The sequence below is a fragment of the Nuphar pumila genome, chromosome 4 (assembly GCF_984573655.1).
Source record: "Nuphar pumila chromosome 4, dmNupPumi1.hap1.1, whole genome shotgun sequence".
In the NCBI taxonomy this organism is placed as follows: Eukaryota; Viridiplantae; Streptophyta; class Magnoliopsida; order Nymphaeales; family Nymphaeaceae; genus Nuphar; species Nuphar pumila.
This window is the reverse complement of record NC_143252.1, coordinates 6315033-6340908: the sequence shown is the minus strand read 5'-3', so window position 1 is coordinate 6340908 and position 25876 is coordinate 6315033. Positions and strand designations below refer to the sequence as shown.

Sequence of the window (25876 nt, the reverse complement as noted above, 5' to 3'; positions counted from 1 at the left end):
TTTGAAACACACCCCTTCCAATAATTCTGTGCAAAACAAGCAAAGTGAGGTTGGGCCTTGGCTATCCCACGGGTGGTCAAAGTTTGATTCATGTGCCATTGCGCAAGCCAAGTCCTAGCATAGGCCTTGGGGGCAAGAGTTATAGCCCTCGAGTTTTACACCTCTAAGATGATGACTGTATGTATGACAGGTTGAGCCACTGCGATCAGGTCTTCGATCTCAAACACAAATTCTTTGAATAATAAAAAAAATAAAACTCTAATATAGACTCAATTTTGTCAGATCATAGGTTTGGAGAATGCGCGAGACTTGGATTCAAACCCATAGTTCTTAAACCCTAACTCACTTTTCCAAAAGAAAACTCACATACATGTTCCTGATTTTTACCTAATTTTCTACAATATTAAATCAAATTAAATCCCTATACATGAGTTGATGATTTGTTTGAAATCCATTCCCTTTTATCTAGTTTTTTTTTTTTGTTTTTTAATGAAATATATTTTTAATTATGTATTTAATGAGAAAGAAAAAATTGCCATATATTGCATTGGTAACAATGTGTTGGATATTAATAGCTCACAAGGGTTCCACTCATCATGTATGGGCAACTTGTGAATGTCACTAAGTTGACAAAATGGATGAATTTGAAACCTATAAAAAGTGTCCCTTGCTGCAAGGTTGAAGTTGGCTGTACTCGCGGCTAGGCAAGTGGGACCTTAATGGATTTATCTACAAGGGATTGGGTTTAGTCCAGACTCAGAATCAGACCCAGATTTAATTTGACCCGGGTTTAATTGGACCCATCATAAGAGAAACCATACCTGAATGAACCACACTCGGACCATAAATGGTAAAATAATATATTTTTTTATCTTTTTATATTGAAAAATTACCGATCTTAGTCGGAACTCAAGTTGAGCACTGGTTTGGTATGAAATTTCACAAACCATACCGACTCCATATATTAATCTAACCCTTCGAGTCTGACCCAGATTCTAATCCGACCTGTTTATTTATCACCAAACTCTGACCCTATAGGATTTATAGGGTTTGGTACGGGTCAGGTCAGACCTGACCCATTGATACCCCTAAATACGTGTGCGAATTGACATGAATTGGCAAGTTCGTATCATACTGCCGAAAATAGATTCGATAAGGGTCTATTGACACTCATGCATTTTTTTAATTATTTTTAAATATTTTTTAGATATTTGTAACATTTGAAAGCTATTTTAATATTTTAATATTTTTTTTTTGAATTTTATTTTTTTACATTAAAAAAGTAACAATGGTCGATTCAGGTCAATTCGATTCGAGTCCAAATAGTCCGATTACGATTCAAGTCCGAAACCGATACTCATTAGTTATAATATTGTTTTTTACGTCCGACCCGACCCGACCCGACCCGATAAAGGCTCAATATCATTCATCCACCGGCAACTCGCCAAAGCAACGTTCTCTTGCTTTTTTTCGTCACCGGGGCCTGACCCCCTGCGAAGGTTCCCACCATAAAAACGGAGCGGAGGAGAAGCGAGATTAGCCTCTGTAACTCTGTTCTTCCTTCGTCCTCTTAAAATTTCCCCTTTCTTTCGGTAATAGCAAAGATCTTCATTTTTTGTTGAAAATATTTGCTGCGGAATTAGTTCCCGCCTTTTCATTCCCCATCGATCATAATCCTCGTTTTTTCTACTTATTTTCGTGATAATCCAGGAATTTCATCATGTCTTCCAACAATCCTACGAAACAAACCCGCGATCACGCGCTGGTACCCCTCTCCCTCTTTCTTATCAGTTTTTTTTTCTGGTTTTTGGGGTTTAGTTTGAACTTTGATTTTCGGAAGCAATGGGTTTTCTCATTATCCTGGAAACTGCAGGAAATTCCAGGGTTTATTGAACTTTGGTTGTGGGAAATAATGAGTTTTCTTATTATCCTGAAATTTGCAGGAATTCCAGGATTTATTGAACGATATGCAGGATTGGGAGCGGTCGATCAATGAGAAAGACAAGAAATTCAAGGGGGAGAGTCGCGGGCCCAATAGGAAGGTGAGGGAGAAACCCTAGATTGTTGGTTTTGCTTTTTTTCCGATATGAAGTTAGAATTCCGGGATTTTCCCCCTTCCTGTAATCGATCGTTTTTTTTTTGATGCAGCCAGTTATCCAGAGAAGTGGGATAAGTTTGCTGTATACCAACTTATCCTGCTTATCTGGGTAAGTGGGTGCATTCAAACTAGTGTTCTGGATAACGAATATCGTCTGCTTCTAGGGATTAGCAAGGGCGACTAATACGATTTCGAACATTTGATTATAGTGGATAAGTTGGCCTCAATGAATTGCTCCCATGTGATGGGTCCGCTCAGGAACTTGACGTCGAAGGTAGTTGCCCACTAATGTTCAGCGTTCTCTTCAGCCTGTAGGTCCCAAAAATGATTTTATTGTCCTCGGAAACCTCCAAAACTCAAAAAATCCTTTCGATCTCACGAACCCAGTCCTCGGCTGCTTCCGAGTCCTTCTTTTCGACGAAGGCAAGAGGATTAATGTCCATGAACCTCTTGTCAACCGATCATAGGCAACTTGCTCCAAGTTACCACCCATGGCCTGCATAGCGGCAACCTTTTGACCCACGACACCTGCCAGGTTATTGAGGGCGTTCATGATGTCGTTGTATATGCCTTGGATGAGGTCATTTCACTTACCAACCCATGCCATCTACCCCAAAAAAGTTTTTTTCTAAGTTCTCAATATTTATACCAACTCTAGCATGCAACATATGATATCGCAAATAGTACAAAATAATATTTAAGCTAGAAATACTTACAGCGTGATGTCGGATGCTAGACAGGCCAAAACCATTTTCTATCTTCCTCGATATGATACCAAAGCTGTAAATTTTCTAACCTGAAAATTTGTCAAAATTTCTATCAACCATTTTTTTTTTAAAGAACATAATCCATCTCAAATGAGGGGATCATTAAACATCAAAAATCATTTTGGTTTTGAGTTAGACCACTCCTGGCGAGTTACAGGAATTAGCAAACTACACTGGACTGGATGCAAATTCCCGTTTCGACTTGGATCTAGGACCGCACATCAAACGGATCCGACTCCACAATAAAAAAATGAATTACCAACAATAATAGCATTCCAATCATTAATCATAATGTAGCAAATTTCAAACTTAACAATATCATTCTACAAATGTAAGGAGTAAAAAAGCTTCGATCTAATTGAGGACAAAATTCGAGGAACGACGGAAGATGGATCATGGTTCACCGGCCTCGCCACTTCATCGCACAACACCTCATTCAATCACCTGAAATTTTATAATATCAGACTTGTGATAACCTGGTAGTATACACAGGCACATAGTGATTGTATTATCTTTAGTGACTGTGTATGATGTTGTTTTCTCACGCATGAATAGATTAATTGAGGAAAAGTTGTTTGAGCGGGCGAAAATCGATAATTAATCTTTACCTCTTGATTAAGATGTTTCTCCTTGAAATCGCTAATCAGTTTTAAAACACTGTCTCCCCAATTTCAAGTTGCTACTGCTCTCTGTTCACTGACTATATACTCTGCACCAAAGACTGTCAGAGATTATTGACACAGATGACAGGGCATCGTTGTCTTGCAATTGATGTTGGATAATTGCCTGATGATGCTCAAGTTTAGTCAGTGACTGTCTGGTCCTCCCTACATAAGCAAGCTATCTTGTTTGTGGAAGTTTTGGGTCTGCCCACGCATGGGTACAGGTGCTGGTGCACAGTAAGATGTGGGTGTGGCTGGTATAACACAGGTGTGCAGTAAAAGAATGGTGCAATGGTGTGGCTCGGTTGTGCATGTTACACACAAACAGACACATAATATACATAATATATTTACTACAAATTTGTAGTAGTACTAAAATATATAAAGAAGAATGTGCAGAAATCATAAATATTTAAAGAAACACGATGTATATAGTTGACCACTTGCTTATACGTGGCAGTGCCCATAGGTACTGGTGTCGACATGGGTATGCTGGGCACTTTGAATTACCTATGTTACATAGCCCAAGAGCCAGAATGCCTTTGTGCTTACGTGCTTTTCACATTATTGTGTATTTTGATCGAAATGGTTTTTTAATCAAACACTGCCTTCTCACTTTCAAGGTCCTAGTGATTCCTTTTCTCTGACTGTATACTCTTCCCAAAGGCTACGGAAAATTATTGACCCAAGGCAAGCATTGTGCCTATCAAATGATGTTGGAGGAGAATTGCTGCTGGATCCCAATCATGGATAGTGCTCACCATCTTAATCCCCCCATAAGCAAACTATCTTATTTCTAGAAGTTCAGGGCCTATCCATGAACCACAATGACCATGTTTTCTTCAAACGCTTGTGTTGTTTTTTGATTTATTGTATATTTTGTTTTCCCACTGTTGTGGTATTGTTGCAAAATCTTTTGTCCTATCCTGTAAAAGATCCACTTTTAGAATTGTTATCATCTGAACAAATTGGGATACTTGTTGTATCTGGTTTATTGGTGGAACTATTTTATGAGATCATAGACATTATAGAAAGATGAAATATGTCAACCCCCACCCACCTCTTTTTTTTGTTTTTTGGTTGAGTCTTCTATTTGTTTCACTTGGGGTTCATTGTGGACATCATTGGGCATATGCATTTGAAAGTTTGATGAATGAACCATAGGATTCTGCAGCTAAGAATGTTGGAATGCTTAATGAAGAGAAAGGTCCTTCTGGGAGGACTCTGCCATCTGAGGTCCAAAAACCTTCATTCAAGTCAGTGCCAAATGCTTCATACACAAACAACAGCCGGCCTCAATTCAGCTACATGAGAAATCCAGATGAAATAGCATCAATGAGCTTTTCAGCTGAGGAAAACACTCCAAGTGCTGTTTCTGAAAAAGAACAGGCAAGGACCATCAATCTTAAAATAACCTTTTTGGGCTGATACTGCTGCTGACTGTTAATGGAAATTCTTCTGTGTGGCATCACAGGGAAATGAATATTTCAAGCAGAAAAAGTTCACACAGGCAATTGATTGTTATTCAAGAAGCATAGCATTGTCACCAACAGCAGTTGCTTTTGCAAACAGAGCCATGGCCTATCTGAAAATCAGAAAGCAAGTTTTCCTCTGATCTACTACTCTTGAAAGAACATACTGTTGGAGTCAAAATTGTAGTTTATCTTCTCGAAATTCATTGTAAACTATAGGATGCTTGCATTTGGAATCAAAATTGTAGCTTATCTTTTGGAAATTCACTGTAAACTACATAAATTTAAGCTTATTATTTTTACTATTATCATGTTGAAACCTATGTCACAAATATGAGCGATATTTTGAAATTTCAGTATATCACTTTCGTGAATGCCACATGATATTAATGAAAGGAAACAAGGTTCTCCAAAATATATTCACCAAGAGAACAAGGTGGACACTCAAAGAGTTCCACCAAAGTACCAAAAGAACACTCACAAGCCACAAAATGGGCTCACACACAAATACCCACTAAAGGGGCAAACACAAGGAATAAAAAATAATATTTTATTGATCAAGACCATGCAAAAAACTTAGATTGAAGAGGGGCTTTGTGTTAAAATATAGTATGCGTATGGATCTGGATCCAGATCCATACGCACGTTAAATGAAACACATGCACAATACTGTTTCATTAATGGCATTCTTGTAATACTTCTGTAACAAAAGACTCGTTGTATATTTGCTCCTTTTTATAAAGCTTAGGGCTTGGAGGTCGAGCTATCGTGCGCCGCTCCAGCCATTGTGCATCTCCCTCTCTCTCTCTCTTCTTGTTTCCTGTGAAGCTGAACCACACACATACGAAATCTCATATGGTATCAGAGGCGTGTTCAGTGAGATCTGAAGAAACAAGTTTTGATTCATCTTTCCCTTCTTTTATTCTCCTCTCCTCCCCTTCTCTGCAACTCGTTCTTTTTCTGCTAGTTCTTTTATCATCTCCGTCTCGGTCCCAGAACTAAACAGGTTTGTAAACTTCTGCTACTCGTTTTTTTTTTCTTGATTCTCGTTCATCATCTGTCTATCTTCTTCATCATTAAAAATTGCTTCATCATTAACGTTTGTCTCTCTTTCCTTGACATCAACGACTGCAGCCATCATTTCTAAGTGTTCTCCTCTCTGATTGCAGTCTGTTTGATTTATCTTTGATTGCAAACAATCTCTTTGATTCCAACAATTTTTTTTCCTTTCCTTTATTGCTGTTTTAGTGTTCTCTGTGCAACGCCTATAGGCAGATTATAACAGTTTACAATCTCGATTCTGAATCTGCAAAAAAAAAAGGAAATTCCTTTCAAGATATTGGTAGCACAGATACATGCCTTGTTGAAGTTCTACTGATTGATTAAGTGATCTCAAATCTGTTTGTTTCTTTTCATTCGTCTTGTTTGCTTATTCATTGTCCTATTGATATGGATTACTCCTCGTCATCCGGTCCCTCTGCAAATTTCTTGAGTCAGCTCGTTAAAGAAAAAACTTACTCATTCTAAGTTTTTGACCTGGAAGAGGCAAATCCTTCCTTTTATATGGAGTCAGGATCTCGATGAACATCTAGATGGTTTAGTTCCTATACCACCACGACTTATTTTGCAGGAAACCAAGGATGAGAAGGGTGACACAATTATCATTTCTATTAAGAATCCAGAGTATACAGCTTGGAGGAAGCGGGATCAGTCTTTGGTTGCTTATATTACGTCAACACTCTCTTAAGAAGTGTTAGTTACTCTTTCAGATGATTGCACTGCAGCGGATCTGTGGAGCAAGCTGTCTCAGACATACTCTCAGATATCAGAAGCCCGAGTTATGTACTTAAAAATGAATTTCAAAGTTTGAAGAAAGGCTCCATGACAGTCATGGAATACATGGGCCGCTTGAAGAGTATTACTGACCAATTGGCAGTTATTGGAAGTGCTATTGCAGATAAAGATAAAGTTCAACAACTTCTCAATGGATTGGGCCCTGACTTTGACATGTTTACCACAACTTTATCATGCCTTTCTCACTTGCCCACCTTTGACAACCTTCAAGCGAAACTTCTCCAGCATGAGATGATTATGAAACAAAGGGCAGAAAAAAATGAATCAGCTCGTTCTCATTCAATTTTGGCCATGGACACTTCTGTAGGTTTTGGACGAGGAAATGAAGGGCATCAAGGAGGTAGAGGCCACAGACGTTTTGGGCAGGGAGGATATGGTATCTTTCCTACACCTAATATTTTAGGGGTTTTTAATACAGGGAATTAGAGGAGAGTGCCCACTTGTTTCTTATGTAACAAAAGAGGACATGTGAAAGCTGATTGTTGGTTTAATCTACAGAATAGAGGAAAAGTAAACAAAATTGAAAATAAATTAGCTACTACTGTGGACACGAAAGCGCCATCTACAGATGTGCAACAACTTTTGTTATCAACATTATCACAGATGACAATCAAGCAAAATGAACATGGCGAGTGGCATGTTGATTTCGGTGCTGCCACACATGTTACGGGTAATGCAGGTAAGTTATCTCACTTATTGCCTTTGAAAAATGTAGTATAGTTACGGGAGATGAAACTTATCACTCCATTAGTCATACTGGCAGTGCACATATCCCTATGTCAAAGTCCTCACTTTACTTGTCCAATGTCCTTCTTGCTCCTAATATTAAAAAGAACATTGTTTATGTAGCTAAACTTGTTGACGGTATGAATTCTTCCGTCGAATTTACTCCCTCTTTTGTTTATGTTAAGGATCTACGAACGAATGAGACGTTCGCTAAGGGGGAGCGACAAGGAAACATATACGTCTTCAAGGAGATTCCTTCAGTGTCTTCGCCTTCTGTCTCAGTCCTCCAGTTGAAGTCATCCAAGCATTCTTCAGTGTCTTCGCCTTCAGAGTCTTTGTTTTTCCCTTTATTGGAAGTTTTTAATTCATCTCATTGTAATAAGCCAGATATTTGGCATAGTCGTTTGGGACATTGTAGTCGGGGTTTCGTTGAAAATCTTGTATCTGATGGTCTTCTTCCAGAGTCTAGTTTATGTTTATTTTTTTATAATAATAATAAATGTTCTTCATGCGAACTCTGCAAAAGCCGTGTTCTTCCAATTCATATTATTAATAAAAGGGCTTCAAAGCCATTTGAGATTATTTGTTCCGATGTTTGGGGACCCACACCTATTCCTTCTCTTTCTGTCAGTCGTTACTATGTTATCTTTATTGATTCTTATTCCCGTTATACTTGGATATATTTCTTGAAACATAAGCATGAAGTTTTTTAAATATTTCGGGAATTCCATTCGATGGTCAAAACAAAGTTTTCTTGTGATATTGTGCATTTACAATGTGATGGTGGAGGAGAGTATTCATCGAACAAGTTTATTGCCTTTCTTCGGGATAAAGGAATAAGTCGACAGGTTTCTTGCCTTCATACCCCTCAACAAAATGGGGTTGCGGAGAAGAAACACATGCATATTGTCGAGAGTGCGATGAACATGTTACATGATAGCAATGTGCCCGTTAGTCTCTGGACAAAAGTTTTTCACACATCTGTTCATGTCATAAATCGACTTCCTATGACACTTCTGGATCGAAAATCTTCATATTATATTTTATTTGGGCAACATCCCTCTTATGATGAGCTGCTTGTTTTTTGTTGTGTATGTTATGTACATATTGATTCATCTCTGCGAAATAAGTTTCGGGACAAGGCCGTCAAGTGTAGATTTGTTGGGTATGTGGATGAATACAAAGGCTATCGATGCTATGACTCTACTACAAAATGTATTAGGACCTCCAGAAATGTTGTTTTTGATGAACGAAATTTTCAGGTCAATGACTCTGAAGAGTTGTCATCTCGAAAAGTAGAGGTATATGATCCATGAATGAGCGCAGATCTTTTTGCTAATACAGGAGAAACATGTCAGGCAAATTGTCCTTCGGCTTGAGTAGGGAGTTGAATGACTCACAGATGCATGTTGAATTATCTCCAGTTGAGTCACCCCCAGTAGAACACTTCTCTGGACAAATATACACTAGACGAGACAAAAATACAGAGCCAAGGAATGTGGAAAGCATCGCCAATGATCCGACTCAAAGGCCGTCACGCATTAGGCATCCTATTCACCGATGGGTGAGTTATGAGACATTTTCCCTTGATTTTCAGTTGTTTATGTCTCAACTCATAAAACAGGATGAACCCACTTGTTTTAATCAAGCTCTTCAATCCTGTCATTGGACTGAAGCTATGAATGAAGAAATGAAAGCACTTCATGAATGCCAGACTTGGGAAATAGTACCTCGACCAGAAGGAAAGAATGTAGTTGACTCAAAATGGGTTTATAAAACAAAGTATAAGCCCGAATGAAGTATTAACAGATATAAGGCGCGACTTGTTACTCGGGGATTCACACAACAATATGGTGAAGACTACGATGAAACTTTTAGTCCGGTAGTCAAAATGGGTACAATTCGTGTCATCATATCCCTATAAGTCGATCGAGGATGGAGCCTTAGCCAGATGGATGTCAAAAATGCATTCTTGCATGAAACTTTAAAGGAAGAAGTGTATATGAAGCAACCTCCTGGTTATGCCGAGAAGGATCCTACTGCCTGGGTGTGCAAACTAAGGAAATCTCTGTATGGGTTGAAACAGGCGTCCCGTTCTTGGTTTGAAAGTTTCTCTATGCAAATTCAAAGTTATGGTTTTAGAAGATGCTCTCTGGATCACTCGCTCTTTATTTACCAAAAGGCAGACATTGTTATACTTCTTCTTATATATGTTGATGACATTGTGATCACTGAGAGTTCAGATAATCATGTGCAAGACGTGAAACAATTTTTAATGAAAACTTTCAAGATGAAAGATTTAAGGGAGTTGAAGTACTTTTATGGTGTGGAAGTTGATAGACAACAAGACACATTGACACTCATGCAACAAAAATACACTCTTGGCCTTCTGGAAAGAGCCGGGATGACGGATTGCAAACCAGTCAGCACTCCTAGTGTATGACATCAAAGGCTGAGCTCTGAAGATGGTCATCTTTGTGTCAACCCTACAATGTATAGAAGCCTCGTAGGGATGTTACAATACTTGACCTTTACCAGACCTGATATAGTTTATGCTGTCAATCAGATATCCCAGTTTATGCATGCTCCAACGGAGGGTCATATGGAAGTTGAGAAGTGCATTCTACGCTATTTAAAAGGAACTATAGGAGACAGATTTGTTTATCGCAAGAACGATAATCTGCATAGAGGACATGAACTCATCACTTATACAGACGCAGATTGGGCAGAAGATCTAGATGAGAGACGATCTGTCTCTGGATATTGTGCATATATTGGACACAATTTAGTGTCCTGGAGCAGCAGAAAACAAAAAACAGTGGCATGATCGAGTACAGAGGCTGAATACAGGTTGATGGCTGCAGGCACGACAGAAGCTACATGGATTAAACACTTATTGAGTGATCTTGGGGAGACAATTATTCGATCTTTTCTTCTATGTGACAATCAAAGCGCAATAAACATTGCATGTAATCCTATCCAGTATAGCAGAACGAAGCACATTGAAATTGATCAACATTTTATACGACAGAAAGTCAAGATGAAGGAGATAGAACTGCGTCATGTTCGAACAGAAGATCAAGTGGCAGACTTGTTTACCAAGGGATTAATAGGACGTCAATTTTGGTTATTGAAGAGCAAGTTGTACATGCTCCAAAATCACGTACAACTTGAGGGAGGGTGTTAAAATATAGTATGCGTATAAATCTGGATCCAGATCCAGACGCACGTTAAATGAAACATATGCACAATATTGTTTCATTAATGACATTCTTGTAATACTTCTGTAACAAAAGACTCATTGTATATCTGCTCCTTTTTATAAACCTTAGGGCTTGGAGGTCGAGCTATCGTGTGCTTTCCCAGCCATTGTGCATCTCCCTCTCTCTGTCTCTTCTTGTTTCCTGTGAAGCTGAACCACACACATACGAAATCTCATACTTTGCCCATTATTTATACACAATGAGGAGACTTTAAATAGAGCCGTTGGCAGCCCAATGACTCCCTATGTTGACAACTAATGTTGACTAATTCAAAACTAAAAAACAAAAAACCAAAAAAATCTAATCCTAGTTACAATCTAGTTATATTACATATAACTATATACATATGTACATTCATTTTTACCAATTAATACAATAGAACACTTTTGTTTGTATATTTTTTAAATATTTATGCTTTCTTTACATTTTATATAATATATGTTTTCATATTTTTATACATTCCTATATTTTCCCTACATTTTTCTGGAAAAACCAGATTTTTCAAAATAACATGATAATTTCCCTTGTGAGATTTTTGGTGAAAACGAGATTTGTGACATTGGTTGAAACCATCTTAGGAACTTGGCTCATTTAAATGCATTCAGCAGAGGACAATTTGAATGTTAGAGATGTTGCTTTAGCTACCTTTGTTGCCATACAGAACATATTAGTATGTCAATAGGCAAAATATTTGCTAACAAATTCAAAACTTATTAGAGCTTTTGTGTTTCTTTTCTTTTATCATTTCGAAATATATTGCATGCAACCATTTACAATCACCTGTGCAATAGCTGAGATAATGCCTCCTGTATTCTAGGTTAACTAAGATCGTTATGTATTTATTTATTTTTTAAAATTTTTGCTTGAGTAGTTCATATCTGACTTCAAATGTTTTGTTTTGCTCTCATTCTTATTAGGTTTCAAGAAGCTGAGAATGACTGTACAGAAGCCTTAAATTTAGATGATCGTTATGTCAAAGCTTATTCACGACGTGCTACAGCAAGGAAAGAATTAGGCAAATATCGAGCATCAATTGAAGGTAGTTTGCTTCAGTACTTATGATCCCATGATACAAGAAAAAATTTCCTTCTTTTTGTGATTTTTTTCCTTTTTTCTTTTTATGCGTCATAACTAAAATGTTGTGACCTACTTGCATATTTTGATTCCAAATGCAGATTCTGAGTTTGCATTGAGGCTTGAACCCGACAATCAGGAGCTCAAGAAACAATATGCTGAGGCAAAGGCATTATATGATAAGGTGATTTTTCTGTTAAGAAGCGCTGATTCATGCTCCTTGGCATTCCCAAACTTCTGAGCAATTACTTGAGCCATTTTTTATACTTGTTGACTCATAGCTTCCTATCATTGTGGACAAATAATAGAGTTTCTGTTGATGCAAAAGGGATGTGAAAATCTGCACACCATAGTGAAAAAGTGGCCTTCTTGGGCCATACAATGATCTTACATAATCTGTTATGGACCTCCCTAGATCCGTTCACGAGGATCCAGATCCGCCCCAGAGACACAGTCTGATAGGGATTGGAGGACACCCCTCCCTTCTTGGACTCTTGTTTCTTTTGGGACTTTATGATAGACTACATATATACAGGTGTTTTGTTCTTTATTATTGTTCTTAATAGAGTTTCACGTTTCCTCTCTTCTTCGTTCTTGCTTGAGAATACCAGCCTTGAGGGAACATGTTTCTCCCTCCCCACACCTACCCCATCCTCTGCGCAAGATGCCGGCCTAGGAGGGAATGCCCATCTCCCTCCTCCTTGCAGTTGTCCCTCTCCCTCTTGTTCCACATAACCAGCCAGAGAGAGACGATTCTCTCTTTCTCTCTCACGTTGCAAGCTTGCAACACTCTCTCCCGCACCCCTACGCTGCCTAGATTTCGCAAGACTGTCCTCTTAGGGGACGAATTCTGACAATGGTATCAAAGCGAGGCTTTCCATGGGACTAAGAACGACGATCACACGTGGGTTTTCACATCAACAAGACCCACACCCTTCTCGAATCCGATCAGATGCGATATGGCATTGTTTTTTCGATTTATGTTGTATTTAATTAAATAACCGTCAGATCTGTAATTTTTTCTTACGTGAGTCCCTACCTGAATCGGGTTTATGTGTCGGACGCTCGTTCCTGATAGCTCTCTAGGCGTGTGGCTGTTTTATTCCAGCTCGCACCAAGGGTGGATTCTTGGTTGGCACTCGTTGACTTAGTCAGTGTCATTGGGAGGGTCTGACCAACCCAAGCGTTTGGCTGAACTCAGCCATTGTACCATCGATCATGTCAGGCATGCATGAGCCCTATGCCTACGGGGTTGTGTGCATTTGTGGCGCTTATAGTTGGTCACGAGTGTCTGATACACACATATTTAGTCCATAGCAATTCTGGAGCCTCCTGAGATGACGCAGCCCAAGATATGGTTGGTGAGCTTCAGACAGAGTTCCAGGCTCATGTCAATTAAATGGACGAGATGATCAATAGGGTAACATGAACCCTAGGGGATGTAAATGATCATATGGATGTGTTGAACAAAAAAGTAGATGAGCGGTTTCAATAGCTCTTTAAGATTCTTGAATCTATCCAATACTAGGGAGCACAAGGAAGCCTCTCGGGATGTTCCGGGGAAACCAGTGCGGGCGATCAAGAGTAGGGATCTACCAATGGACCCTATTCCATCCGCCAACCCCAGATGGAGTTTTTGAAGTTTGCCAGGGCGGACCCCACTAGTTGGTTGTTTCGTGCCGAGTAGTACTTCAAGATCGCCAAGACGCCAGATGAGGATCGGGTTGCCTTTGCCACAATTCACATGGAGGAAGAGGCAATTTATTGGTACCATTGGCTGGAGACCCAGTTGAGTACACCCTCTTGGGGAACCTTCTCTAAAGCCTTGGTGATATATGGCATGTGTGACCGAGGAGAAACTATCTAGGATGTGTTCATACTATTCTCATACCAGTGGGAAGACCAACCAGAGATTCATATCCCATGAGGTTGACCATCCAATTGAGCCAATTGGTCACACAGATGCAGGACAACCCGCCTCTGGACCCACGCCTGAGTGCAATATGTGTGAGGCCATTCAAGGACTGTAAAAGGTGGATCTGTCAGGTTCAAAGGGTGTCAAGCAGCGTGAAGCAACTGTTGATGCACAAGCAACAAACCTGTCATGGATGAAAATGGAAACAAGGCTTCAACCTGTTGCTACCCAATTATCGAGGATGGACAATGCACTCTATTTTCAAGTTTGCTAGCCAAGGTAACAGACAAATCACAAGAATCTGTGGTGCCTAGAAGCAATAATTTAGTTGCTGCTCACAACACACAGGTTGTACTAGTTACTTTCTCGTTTCTGGAAAACTCATGCACTGCCCTGGCCAGAATTGACACAGCGCAAGCACAGCATGCCAAGGGCTGATCTGACATCAGTCACACTCAAGGACAATTGTTTAAGGTCCAGCTCACCGACTATAATTACTATTCATAATGGACTGACGAATCCTTAAGATCCATTGTAAAGTAGTTGTTAGCCTGCACAACCGAAAACGCTGCTTCGGCTTGGCCAACGGAAAAGGCCTGCAAAATCAAGGCACGTGAGAAAACCCTGCGCCTAGTGTTTGATTCTGGAGGTGATAAGGATCAGTTGTTGCAGCAGTTTTCGAAGTTTTTGCCTTGAGGACAAGTTACGGACCACCCCAAATCTGTTCACGATGATCCAGATTCGCCTCAGAGACCTAGTTTGATAGGAACTTTGGGACACCCCTCCCTTCTTGGACTCTTATTTCTTTTGGGAATCTATGATAGACTACATATATAGGTGTTTTGTTCTTGATTATTTTTATGAATGAAGATTATTGAGTTTCCTCTCTTCTTCGTTCGTGCTTGAGAATCTCAGCCTTGAGGTAACGTGTTTCTCCCTCCCCATGCCTACCCCATCCTCTGCGCAAGACGCTAGCCTAGGATGGAACACTCATCTCCCTCCTTGCCGTCGTCCCTCTCCCTCCCCCTCTCGTTCCATGTAACCAACCAGAGAGAGAGAGATCATCTCTCTCTCTCTCTCTTGCTGCATGTCCCTGTTAAAATATGTAATCTCATATAATATCTCATATGTAATCTCATAGACATGTAATGTTTTATCTCCTTTCTAGTTAGGATTTTTCGTTTAATTAATTCTAGTTAAAATACAACTAGAATTAGCCAAACCAGTCCATCATTTGGCCTTTACCTTTTTGACTAGTCAAAAAGGTACCTTTTTGACCTGTTGGACTCCCCAACAGCTCTATTAGAGCCGTTGGAGAGTCCAACAACTCTCTTAAGGCTTCTCTCTACCTCTCTATAAATATGGGGCTATTCCCCTTGTAAATACTTACTCTTGTTTTGGGTTTTTATCTCAAATCAATAAAATTGTTTATTTTTCATTTTTATACCCGTTTCGGGTTGTGTGTATTCTTAAGTTCTCTTTGTGAACCTTTGTGGTTCTTATGATGTATTTGTGAGAACTTGTTGAGAGACATTTGTTGTAGCGTATTTTTCACTTTCTTATATGGTATCAGAGCAAGGTCGGTGAACGTGTATTGGGAAGCGTGCCATGCAACTACTCTTCAAGAAAGTGAAGTCTCTTTGAAGGAGTGCTCGTGTGTAGCCTTGAAGGGCGTGGAAGGCTACTTATTTTCGATCTTTGTGGTTAAAATATTCCTCTTCCCACTTGCTTTTCTTCTTCCCCTCTCATTCCCAAGCTTGTAAAATGGATGACAATGATAATGTCACCATTAAGTCCATAAAACTCAACGATTCAAACTATGTAACATGGGCTTCAATCATGAAGCATCTTATTTGGGGAAAGGGTCTATGGGGCTTAGTTGATGGAACCGATAAGGAACCTAAACTAACGCTAACTAAAGAAGAAGGTGGAAGAGAAGTACCTCTTTCGGAGGTGGAAAAAACTAAGGCCATCTCCACATATGAAAATGAATGGAAAGAATGGAGAATGGGTCACGCCAAGATCATGTCTTGGCTAATTTCTAGTGTAGACATAAAAAAGTGTTCAAGTCTCGCAAAATTTGAACATGCTAATGATGCGTGGGAATATCTTAAGAGAATGTATTCTCTTAAAGATATTGCTCATATATGTAACTTACAAGAAAATGTTTGGAATATGGTTCAAGGAGAGAGAAGTATTAGAGAATACTACAATAGCTTATCCGAACTATGGGAAGAGTTGGCTCTTCTTGAACCAAAGTGGCATTGTCCACAAGACATTGAGCTTCGCCAAAATCAAGTAAATGCGGAGCATTTTTTTCAATTTATAAATGGGTTGAGACCCGAATTTGAATCAGCCAAGTCTGCTCTTCTACATCGGGGAAATGTTTCCTCTATTGAAGATACCATTGAAGAGCTAAGTATGGAAGAAAATAGACTCAAGAAACGAGTCGACAAAAGCGATGATGATACAATTTTAGTTGTATCTAGACCAGGTAATCACATTCGCACATACGAACCTCCACATATTGGGAGAATAAACAATGAAAGGCAAGGAGGCGATTTTGAAAGGAGAAAAGTTATTTGTTATTACTGTCATGAACCCGGACATGTTAAAACTTACTGTCCAAAGTTGAAAAAATCTTATGAGAAGAAGGTAGCTGTTATTGAATCAAAAGAATCAAATGAGACATCCATTGGAAACATGTCCCTGTCTCAGCTGGTGGAGGCTCTACAACCTCTTCTTAAAGGAACTTCTCCCTCAGCTGGAGTTGCGATCTCTTCTGTTGGCACCTCCGATCCAGGTAAACCCCTATGGCTTCTTGACTCTGGTGCTTCTTTTCACATGACACCAAATTTAAAATTACTGTCGCATTGTTATGACTCAAGTGGATCGAGTGTTTTTACTGCGGATGGAACATCCCTTGAGATAAAAGGAATAAGAAATTTCGAAAATAACTCTCAAAACTCAAAAGGATTTTGTGTTCCAAAGATTAGATATATCCCCAAACTTAATCTAAATCTCTTATCTGTTTCTCAATTAACTGATCATGGGTGTAATGTTTCCTTCGCTTCTCATGATTGTCAAGTACAGGATCACCAGTCAGGGAAGCTGATTGGGGAAGGCCATAGAGAAGGAGGCTTATATTACATGGATTTTTTGGAATTACCCAAGAAAACATTATGCTGCAATGTTCAAAAAGTAGGCTTGGATCTTTTACACCAAAGATTTGGTCACCCTTGTATATCCAAGCTTCAGTACTTTCCAAACATGGAAAAAATTTGTAATTTTGAAACTTTCACTTGTGAAAAATGTATTCTTGGAAAAATGAAACGACTAGCATTTCAAGAAAGAACTTTTGTCTCCACTCGACCACTTGAATTAATTCACTCTGATGTTTGGGGTCCTGCACCAGTTACGTCAAAATGTGGGTTTTTTCGTGGATGACTTTACACGATATACCTGGATTTACTTTCTCAAACACAAATTTGAAGTGTTCTCTTTTTTTCAAATATTTCATAATATGGTCAAAAATCAATTTAAGAATGATATTTCAATATATCGCACTGATTCAGGGGGAGAATTTTTATCAACTGAATTTAAAGAATATTTGAACTCACATGGAATTTCACACCAAAAATCTTGTCCCTATACCCTTCAACAAAATGGGTTAGCTGAGAGAAAACACAAACACATTATAGAAACAACTAGAACACTACTTATCACACATCAAGTTCCTAAAGTTTTTTGGGCCGAAGCTATTTTAACTGTTGTGTATCGTATTAATAGGATGCCCTCATCCTCAATAAAGAATATTTCTCCTACTAAAAAGCTTTATAAACAAAAACCTGATTATTCTAGACTGAGGGTGTTTGGGTGCAAGTGCTTTATTTTTACAGATAAAAATGATAAATTCTCTCCCCGTGCTATACCCTGTACTTTTTTAGGATATGCAAATAATAAAAAAGGATACATATGTTTTGACCCTAAAAACAACAAGTTATACGTTTCAAGGAATGTATCCTTTATAGAAAATGAAAGTTTTTTTGAAAACAAAAATTCTGCTGAAATAGATGAGTATTCCTTCTTGTTGGATCTAGTTCCAAAGGATAGTGAAAGAGAAATTGATCTAGATGATCAGATGGATGTGATTGATTCTGATCCTCATAGAAATAGTCAAGATTGTATTCAATACTCTTGACGAGGAAATTTAGAAAGATAGTGTGCCCTGGATAAATACACAAGGGAACATGAATCTGCCTCTTCATCTAGAAAATCCACTAGGATCTCGAGGGTTCCTGCAAAGTTTGTGTCATATCAGTCTTTTTCACCAAAACATCAAGCCTTTATTGCTCTAATTCATTCCTATGAAGAACCTCCCAGTTATGATATAGCCAAGGATCAACCAGAATGGGTCAAGGCTATGAAAGTCGAATTAAAAGTCTTAGAAAAAGTAAATACTTGGACCATTCAAGACCATCCTCCAAACAACAAGAAACCTATTGGTTGTCGCTGGGTGTACAAGGTGAAAACCAAGAGTGATGACACTCTTGAAAGATTCAAGGCCCGGTTGGTGGCAAAAGACTATTCTCAAGAATATGGAATAGACTATGAAGAGACCTTTGCCCCAGTAGCTAGAATAACCACTGTTAGAATCCTAATAGCTCTTGCATCAATAAAGGGATGACATATCTTTCAAATGGATGTTAAAAATGCTTTTCTAAATGAAACTTTAGCTGAAGAAGTATACATGGACCCACCACCAGGAATGAATATACCTAAAGGGAAAACACTTCGCCTAAACAAGGCTTTATATGGTCTCAAGCAAGCTCCAAAAAGCTTGGTATGATAAGTTTAGTAAGGTTATGCTTGATTTTGGTTTTCGATTTTGTCTTACTGACACAACTTTGTTTGTTAAGAATTCTGATGCAGGTATTATCATCCTTCTACTCTATGTTGACGACATGATCATCACTGGAAGTGATAAACAGAGAGTTTATGATATTAAAAAATTTCTCAAAACACATTTTGAAACGAGTGATTTGGGTTTTTTGAAATATTTTCTTGGTATAGAAGTTGTCTACTCACCTAGAGGTTACTTGCTAACTCAATCTAAGTTTGCATTAGATATTGTTGTCAGGTCAAGTATTTCAGATGAAAGACATGTTGATACTCCTGAGATTGTGAATGTCAAAATGAAGATTGATGATGGAGAGCCACTCGAGAATCCGACTCCGTATAGGCAACTTGTTGGGGCTTTATCGTATCTATCTATCACAAGACCTGACATTACACATGCGGTCCATACAGCCAGTCAATTTCAACATGCTCCAACTTCTGTTCATATGTGAGCAGTTTTGCATATTATTAGATATATCAAAAATTCTATTTCTCGAAGATTATTTTTATCCGCTTCCTCTAACTTAGAATTGCTTGCATATACTGATGCAGATTGGGGTGGTGATCCAAATGACCGTCACTCAACTACAGGTTTTTGTGTCTTTTTAGGAGAATCCTTGGTGTCTTGGCGATGTAAGAAGCAACAAAAGGTCTCTCTCTCATCAACTGAAGCTGAATATAGGGCAATGACTACAACTACTATGGAATTAGTCTGGCTTCGACGTCTACTTTCCGATATGAGAGTTGAAAGTCCAAAAGCATCAAATATGTGTTGTGACAACAAGAGCTCTATCTATATTGCAAGCAATCAGACATTTCATGAACGCACCAAACATATATAAATGGATTGCCATTATGTTCGAGAGGAATTTTTGCGTGGCACCATCAATTTTTCCTATGTTGCTTCAGAATATCAGCTGACCGATTTCTTCACCAAGCCTCTCGCTGCTCCTAGGTTTCACTTTCTCTTAGGCAAACTTTCGGTTATCCAACCGTAAGTTTGAGGGGGAGTGTTAAAATATGTAATCTCATATAATATCTCATATGTAATCTCATAGACATGTAATGTTTTATCTTCTTTCTAGTTAGGATTTTTTGTTTAATTAATTCTAGTTAAAATACAACTAGAATTAGCCAAACCAGTTCATCATTGGACTGATTTGGCCTTTACCTTTTTGACTAGTAAAAAAGGTACCTTTTTGACCAAGTCAAAAAGGTAAATCCAAAAAGAGCTGTTGACTCCCCAACAGCTCTATTAGAGCCGTTGGAGAGTCCAACAGCTCTCTTAAGGCTTCTCTCTACCTCTCTATAAATATGGGGCTATTCCCCTTGTAAATACTTACTCTTGTTTTGGGTTTTTATCTCAAATCAATAAAATTGTTTATTTTTCATTTTTATACCCGTTTCGGGTTGTGTGTATTCTTAAGTTCTCTTTGTGAACCTCTGTGGTTCTTATGATGTATTTGTGAGAACTTGTTGAGAGACATTTGTTGTAGCGTATTTTTCACTTTCTTACAGTCCCTGTCTCTCACACTGCAACACTCTCTCCCTCCCCCTCTCGTTCCATGTAACCAACCAGAGAGAGATGATCCTCTCTCTCTCTCTCTTGCTGCATGTCCCTGTCTCTCACGCTGCAACACTCTCTCCCTCGCTCCCACGCTGCCCGGATTTTGCGGGATCGTCCTTTCAAGGGTCGGGTTCTGACATCTTCAGTGGTGATTTGTGCATCACATTACTGTCATTATATTACATATATGCTAGTTGCCAACCGTCCCCAAACAGCTAGTGATACTACAAAATTAGTTTTCCAATGATTGCCATGTTTATATTTTAGCGTAAATAATTTCTTCTGTGCATCCCATGCATTCATTCGAGATGAAAAACTTTTTGGCAGTAACATCCTCGTATGCCAGTCCAAAGTTACATGATGGTTGTTAACATATATATATATATGTGTGTGTGTGTGTGTGTGTGTGTGTGTGTGCATATATTATATATATATATATATTTATGTTTGTAAACTGAAATACCCTCAGGGGTATTTTGGTCATTTCACAGGTGCAATAGGGTTGGCCTACTAGTGTATGCTTTGTAATTTTGTTTTTAGCATTTTAGAGTTTTATTTTTATATTTTTATGTTTTTGGAGCCATTAGGGATAGACCAACTAGTCGTCGTCTATTTAAAGTTGGACTAGCCCTTTGTGGCCTCCTTTGTCTATTTAAAGGGGGCTATTCCCTTTGTTTTGTAATGTTTCTCTAAGCATTTTATGAATCAATACCATCTTATATTTTTTATGTTCTTGCTCTCTAAAGGTGCTTGTGTGTGGTTTTTCCATTGTGAGATTATAATTGACCCATAAGTGGTCTCTTTGTGTTTGTGCATTGTTGTAGCCCTTAGAGGCAACCTTTGTATTGTTTTTGGTTTCATTACGTAGGTCTCATGCTACTGGATGCTGTACCTAATGTCATTGCCATACATGTTTTGTCTTTTATCTTGTCATGAAAGGGAAAAGAGATAATCTGAGTGAATCTCAGAAATAGAGAACACATGCACATGTATATTCAGTGCTATCAGTAATACCACACTGTCCAGTAGAAAGTCATAATTGCAAGTGTTATTTATTTAGACCTTGTAGGTGTGTTTATAACTTTATCATGGCTTGGTTACCGAGATAAATTTTTTGGATGAAATGTTGGTGGCATATTTAGCAAGAAAAACTTATTTATTCCTTTTAGAAGGGATTTGCTTGGATTTGTTCGAGTATATCTGCTTTCCCCATCATCTCTGAGACTGTTTCTAAATAATCCTTTAGTTGCTACAGTAATGCTCTTTGAAGACTTACTGTATGTGTTCTAATGACATACCTAAGAAGTTGATATTTAGTTGTCAATTGGTACATTTTTGCACTTTTAGATAGTAAGCAGGGAGATTGTGAGACAAATCTGCAAACCTGGGCTAAGATTTTTATTAATCCAGCTTTCATGCTACTTGCCTCTAAACTATTAAATATAGCCCATGAAATTGTTGGATCAAATATTCAATTTGCTTGTTTCTTTCTTATATGCAGGCCAATGCCAAGAAGCCTGCTACTGCTGCAAAACACTCTGTTCAAGAGGTAAAGAGTGAAACAAGTTCAACACCAGAAGTTAAACAAGTTCGGAGTACTCATTTGGTCCAGGAAAGTCTCCAGAGAGCAGGAATAACTCCCAAATCTCAACCTCAGCATATTAAGGTTATTTATTAGGCATGCTACTAAAGCATTATAGATTGTTAGTTATCCTACAACCATTCTCATGAGTCATGAGTTTCTCTCTCTATGTCACAAAGACGGACACAAACCATGAATTGATATGAATTTGACACGCTAGTTTGCAAATTCTTTAAAGCAAACTCATGTAGATTTTTGTTGTTTGTTCCTCAGACTGCTGCTTACTTTCAGCAGGGTAACGATGATACTGATGGGAGGCAAAAGACAAAGCTAAACGTACAAGAGCTTGCTTCACGTGCAGCTTCACGAGCTATGGAATCTGCTGCAAAAACGATAGCAACACCTAAGTCAGCCCATCAGTTTGAAGTTCTTTGGAGAGGGATTTCAGATGATTGTGTATTACAATGTCGTTTGCTAAAGGTTTTCTGATGAAATTCTTTGGTCCATTTATTTAGTCTGGCTTATTTATATTTCAGCTGTTTTGACCCATGTTTGCATTTGATCTGCTCTCTTGATCATCCAGACGATAGATCCAGTAATGTTACCTCAATTATTCAAAAATGCACTATCTGCCCCAATATTGATGGACATAATTAAATGCATAGCCACCTTTTTCATGTAAATATTTTTTGTTTCTGCATTTCTTTTTATTTTCATTTTTTGATTATACCATGATTCAGTAGTATTATAATTTGTTGTACTGGGCTTTTTCCATACTCTTTTTGTTAGGGAAGATCCTGGGTTCGCTGTTAGCATGTTGGATAATCTGTCAAAGGTTCCACGGTTTGACATGATCATCATGTGTCTCTCGGATATGGATAGAGCTGGTAAGTCTAAGAGTTGTTATAATTGCACCTTTGGCACTTGGGTATGACTAACTTCCAGTACAGATGGTCTGTGTTTTCTCCTTTTTTTCTTTGCATGAAGCATTTTCTGCTTATTGTTACTATTTTGGATTGAAATGATGATAAAATTTCATGTTCTTGTGTGACATAGATCACCTTGCAAATGCTTACCATTTTTATATTATATTTTCTTAATGTAAATCTCACTATCAACTGAAATGATTTCATATTCTAGACATGTTAAGGTAAATGTAAGAATGAATGTGAGATTGTAAAATGTAGGAATTACATTACCAGAAACCAAGTTGAGGAAGTGTGTTCTTGTTCATCTCCAGAAGAAATTACATTCAAGGACCAACCTTTTTCAGCAAAACCTTGTCAGACAAGGAACTTGTTTGCTTGAGATATCTTCCTCCCTAGTTGTTTCTTCAGTATTTTGGCCGACTCCAAGTGGCCACAGGAGGCAACTCCATAATGATGGTCTGTAAAAAGACCTTGTTCAATGTTTGATTTAGTTAATAACACTTTATATGGGACTGTGATGTGAACCTTTAAATTTTTAATTTCTTCATGGATTGCAGAGTGGCTTAGATAGTAATATTTTTCTAGATATTGTGAAATCTTTGCACTAGTGGTTTAGATAGTAATATTTTCCAGATATTGTGAAATCTGAACATCAGTGTTGCGAGTTGCAATAGTGTTGGTTAATTGAAGCAAATTCAAGTTGGTAGCCATACATTTTTTTCTCCACTGCGGCTGCTGACAAATTATTGCTGTTGGAAAATTTACTGATACGATAAGTGGTTTATTTTTTCTCGTTGAATGTCTCATTGCTTTATGAGACAGTTGCTTAGTTTGTTCTACTTGTATGGCTTTGTAATTAGTGAATGATAAGATAGTAACTATTTTTTCTTCTTGTTTGCTGAACTAGATCTATGGAAGATTTGGGATGATGTCTTCCTGAGTGAGTCTGTGGCTATGGCACATACAGAGATGCTTAAAAAGCTACACCCTAAGTATTGCCCTCAACAATGGCGGGTGCATGTTCTGCAATCCAATGGCAGTGTGGAAGATATGATCTCTTGAACTCTATACAACCTAATGTGGCTTGTGGAATGCTGCAGCTAAATACTGCTTGCGTGCTTGTACTGAAATTTGTACTGTTTGGTGTTCTTGCTTGCGATGTTTGATGTTTAATGCCGGCCAAATGTGCTAGATAGGATTCAAATTGTGGTCATTAGGAGTTTCATAGATGATAGAAGAACAATGTCAAATCGCCAGAGAGAGAGAGAGAGAGAGAGAGAGAACTGTAACTACATGCCTGGTGATGGTCAAGCATGAGTTGATATGATGTGAACTATTTAACCAGATCTGGATTCGGTGTTAACATCAATCATGATTTGTTGTGAAAACTTCTGAATAGTTTATCTCCTGGATTGGATCATTCCAAATCAAAGAATCTCTTTCTAGTTGCTCTGACAATTAGGATTCTTTGAAAGAAATGCCAAGTTTTAGAACAGTAAGTCATTGGTAACATCATGACATTCTGATTCTCATGTTGGAAAGTGACAGTACTGTTTTTGTAAAATAGCATGATTTCATAAATGTCTTACAATTTGCTGAAATCCTTTTCAATTTTTACCCTTTGCAACATATTTGTACAGACTTGACATTTGCACAAATATGCTGTGAAATTCTTGATGTCCGCACAAATGTGTTGCAAACCTCAAGATGTTTGCATGTGAATCTCTTGATTCTGACTTTCTCACAAATATGTTGTGAAACTCCTGACGTTCATACAAATTTGTTTTGATCTTTTTGACGTTTACACAAATATGTTGTGAACCTCTTGATGTTTGCATAAATATATTACTAATCTCTTGACGTTTACACAAATATGTTGCAAACCTTCAAATGCAGATAAAATCATTGAAGAGAGTCACAACATGGTTGCGTGGACATCTTGATGTTCACGCGCAAATATGTTGTGAACCTCTGAATGTGGTTAAAATCATTTGGGAGATTCACAATGATAGTTTCATGCAAACGGCAGGAGGTTCACAAAATATTTGTGCAAACATCATGAGGTTTATGCTTAAGGAGGTTTGCATGTAAAGGTCAAGATATTCATAAAATATTTGTGCAAATGTCACATAGTGCACAACATATTTGTGTGAATGTCATGAGGTTTGCAAGATATTTGTGCTTGAAGGTCGAGAGGTTTACAACATATTTGTGCAAACCTCTTAATGTTACGTGCGAATGTTGGGAGGTTTGCACAAATATGTTGTGAAGGGTAAAAATGTCTTAAAAAAATAAAAATATAGGACTAACATTTTAAAAACATCAGGAGGTTCACAACATATTTGACGCGAGCAACACGGATCAGCAGACAGATGCTTTCCCTCCATAGCCCTGTCAAGCTCTAAGTCAAACTCCTGCTAGCCCATTTGACAACTTGAAGGCAGCAGGGTGCCTAGGCATCGCCATGTGATGATGTCCATGCATGCATAGTTGTAACAATGTGTCATTAAAATCCTTGTTTTCCTCTGTATTTTTGTACTTGGCTAGGTTTATTTGGGCGTTGATTCACATGAATTTGATTCAGGATCTTAGTGGTAGCAACTTGATGAAGGCCTTTTCATTATTTTGGGCTTGAGCAAGGTGTGGCTCTAAAGATACTTCAATATCAACACAGGTAGGAAACTGTTGTATGTGTATAGAGACTAACCTAGTTCTTTACAGGAGACCATTGGCATCCATTGTAAGAATTCGTTGTGTAGCCTCTCTCTCTCTCTCTCTCTCTCTCTCTCTCTCTCTGTGTGTGCCTGTGTGCGCGCACGTGCGCATATGTTTTAGTATGAACTACCCATCTGCTGCTTTCGACTACTGTGAAAATCAAGGTTTGGATGGAAGGCTGATGATAATTGACCATCACAAGTATCTTTATCTGGATTTTCTGAGCGAGGGAAAAATCTTTTGGGAGAGATTCGGCATACAATATTTGAAAATGTGTAAACGTATGCAAATAAAAAGAACATAAAAAAAAAGACAGGTTAAAAAATATATCAATATCACTTTAAAGTCACAAG

The 25876-nt window shown here is 38.3% G+C and overlaps 1 protein-coding gene across 2 annotated transcripts; it reads left to right on the top strand.

The window, feature by feature from the left end:
• The first annotated feature begins 1463 nt into the window (after positions 1-1463).
• Positions 1464-24196, top strand: TPR5 (Tetratricopeptide repeat (TPR)-like superfamily protein). 2 transcript variants are annotated; one of them, XM_090002359.1, is made up of 12 exons: positions 1464-1592; positions 1711-1765; positions 1944-2042; positions 4692-4916; positions 5002-5126; positions 11760-11881; positions 12018-12100; positions 21799-21963; positions 22153-22359; positions 22463-22557; positions 22669-22766; positions 23716-24196. In XM_090002359.1, exons 2-12 carry the CDS (start codon positions 1721-1723, stop codon positions 23868-23870), a joined length of 1419 nt encoding a protein of 472 aa, XP_089858485.1. In that variant the 5' UTR covers positions 1464-1592; positions 1711-1720; the 3' UTR covers positions 23871-24196. The 2 variants fall into 2 exon arrangements, with proteins under 2 accessions (XP_089858485.1, XP_089858487.1); XM_090002361.1 differs by having other exon boundaries at positions 1585-1765.
• The last annotated feature ends 1680 nt before the right edge of the window (positions 24197-25876 follow it).

Excerpts from the sequence above, each read along its gene's own strand:
- TPR5 (XM_090002359.1), top strand. The coding sequence starts at position 1,721 with ATGTCTTCCAACAATCCTACGAAACAAACCCGCGATCACGCGCTG. Across the intron at positions 5,127-11,759 it reads GCCTATCTGAAAATCAGAAA|GTTTCAAGAAGCTGAGAATG; the intron begins GCAAGTTTTCCT and ends CATTCTTATTAG. Across the intron at positions 22,767-23,715 it reads CTCGGATATGGATAGAGCTG|ATCTATGGAAGATTTGGGAT; the intron begins GTAAGTCTAAGA and ends TTGCTGAACTAG.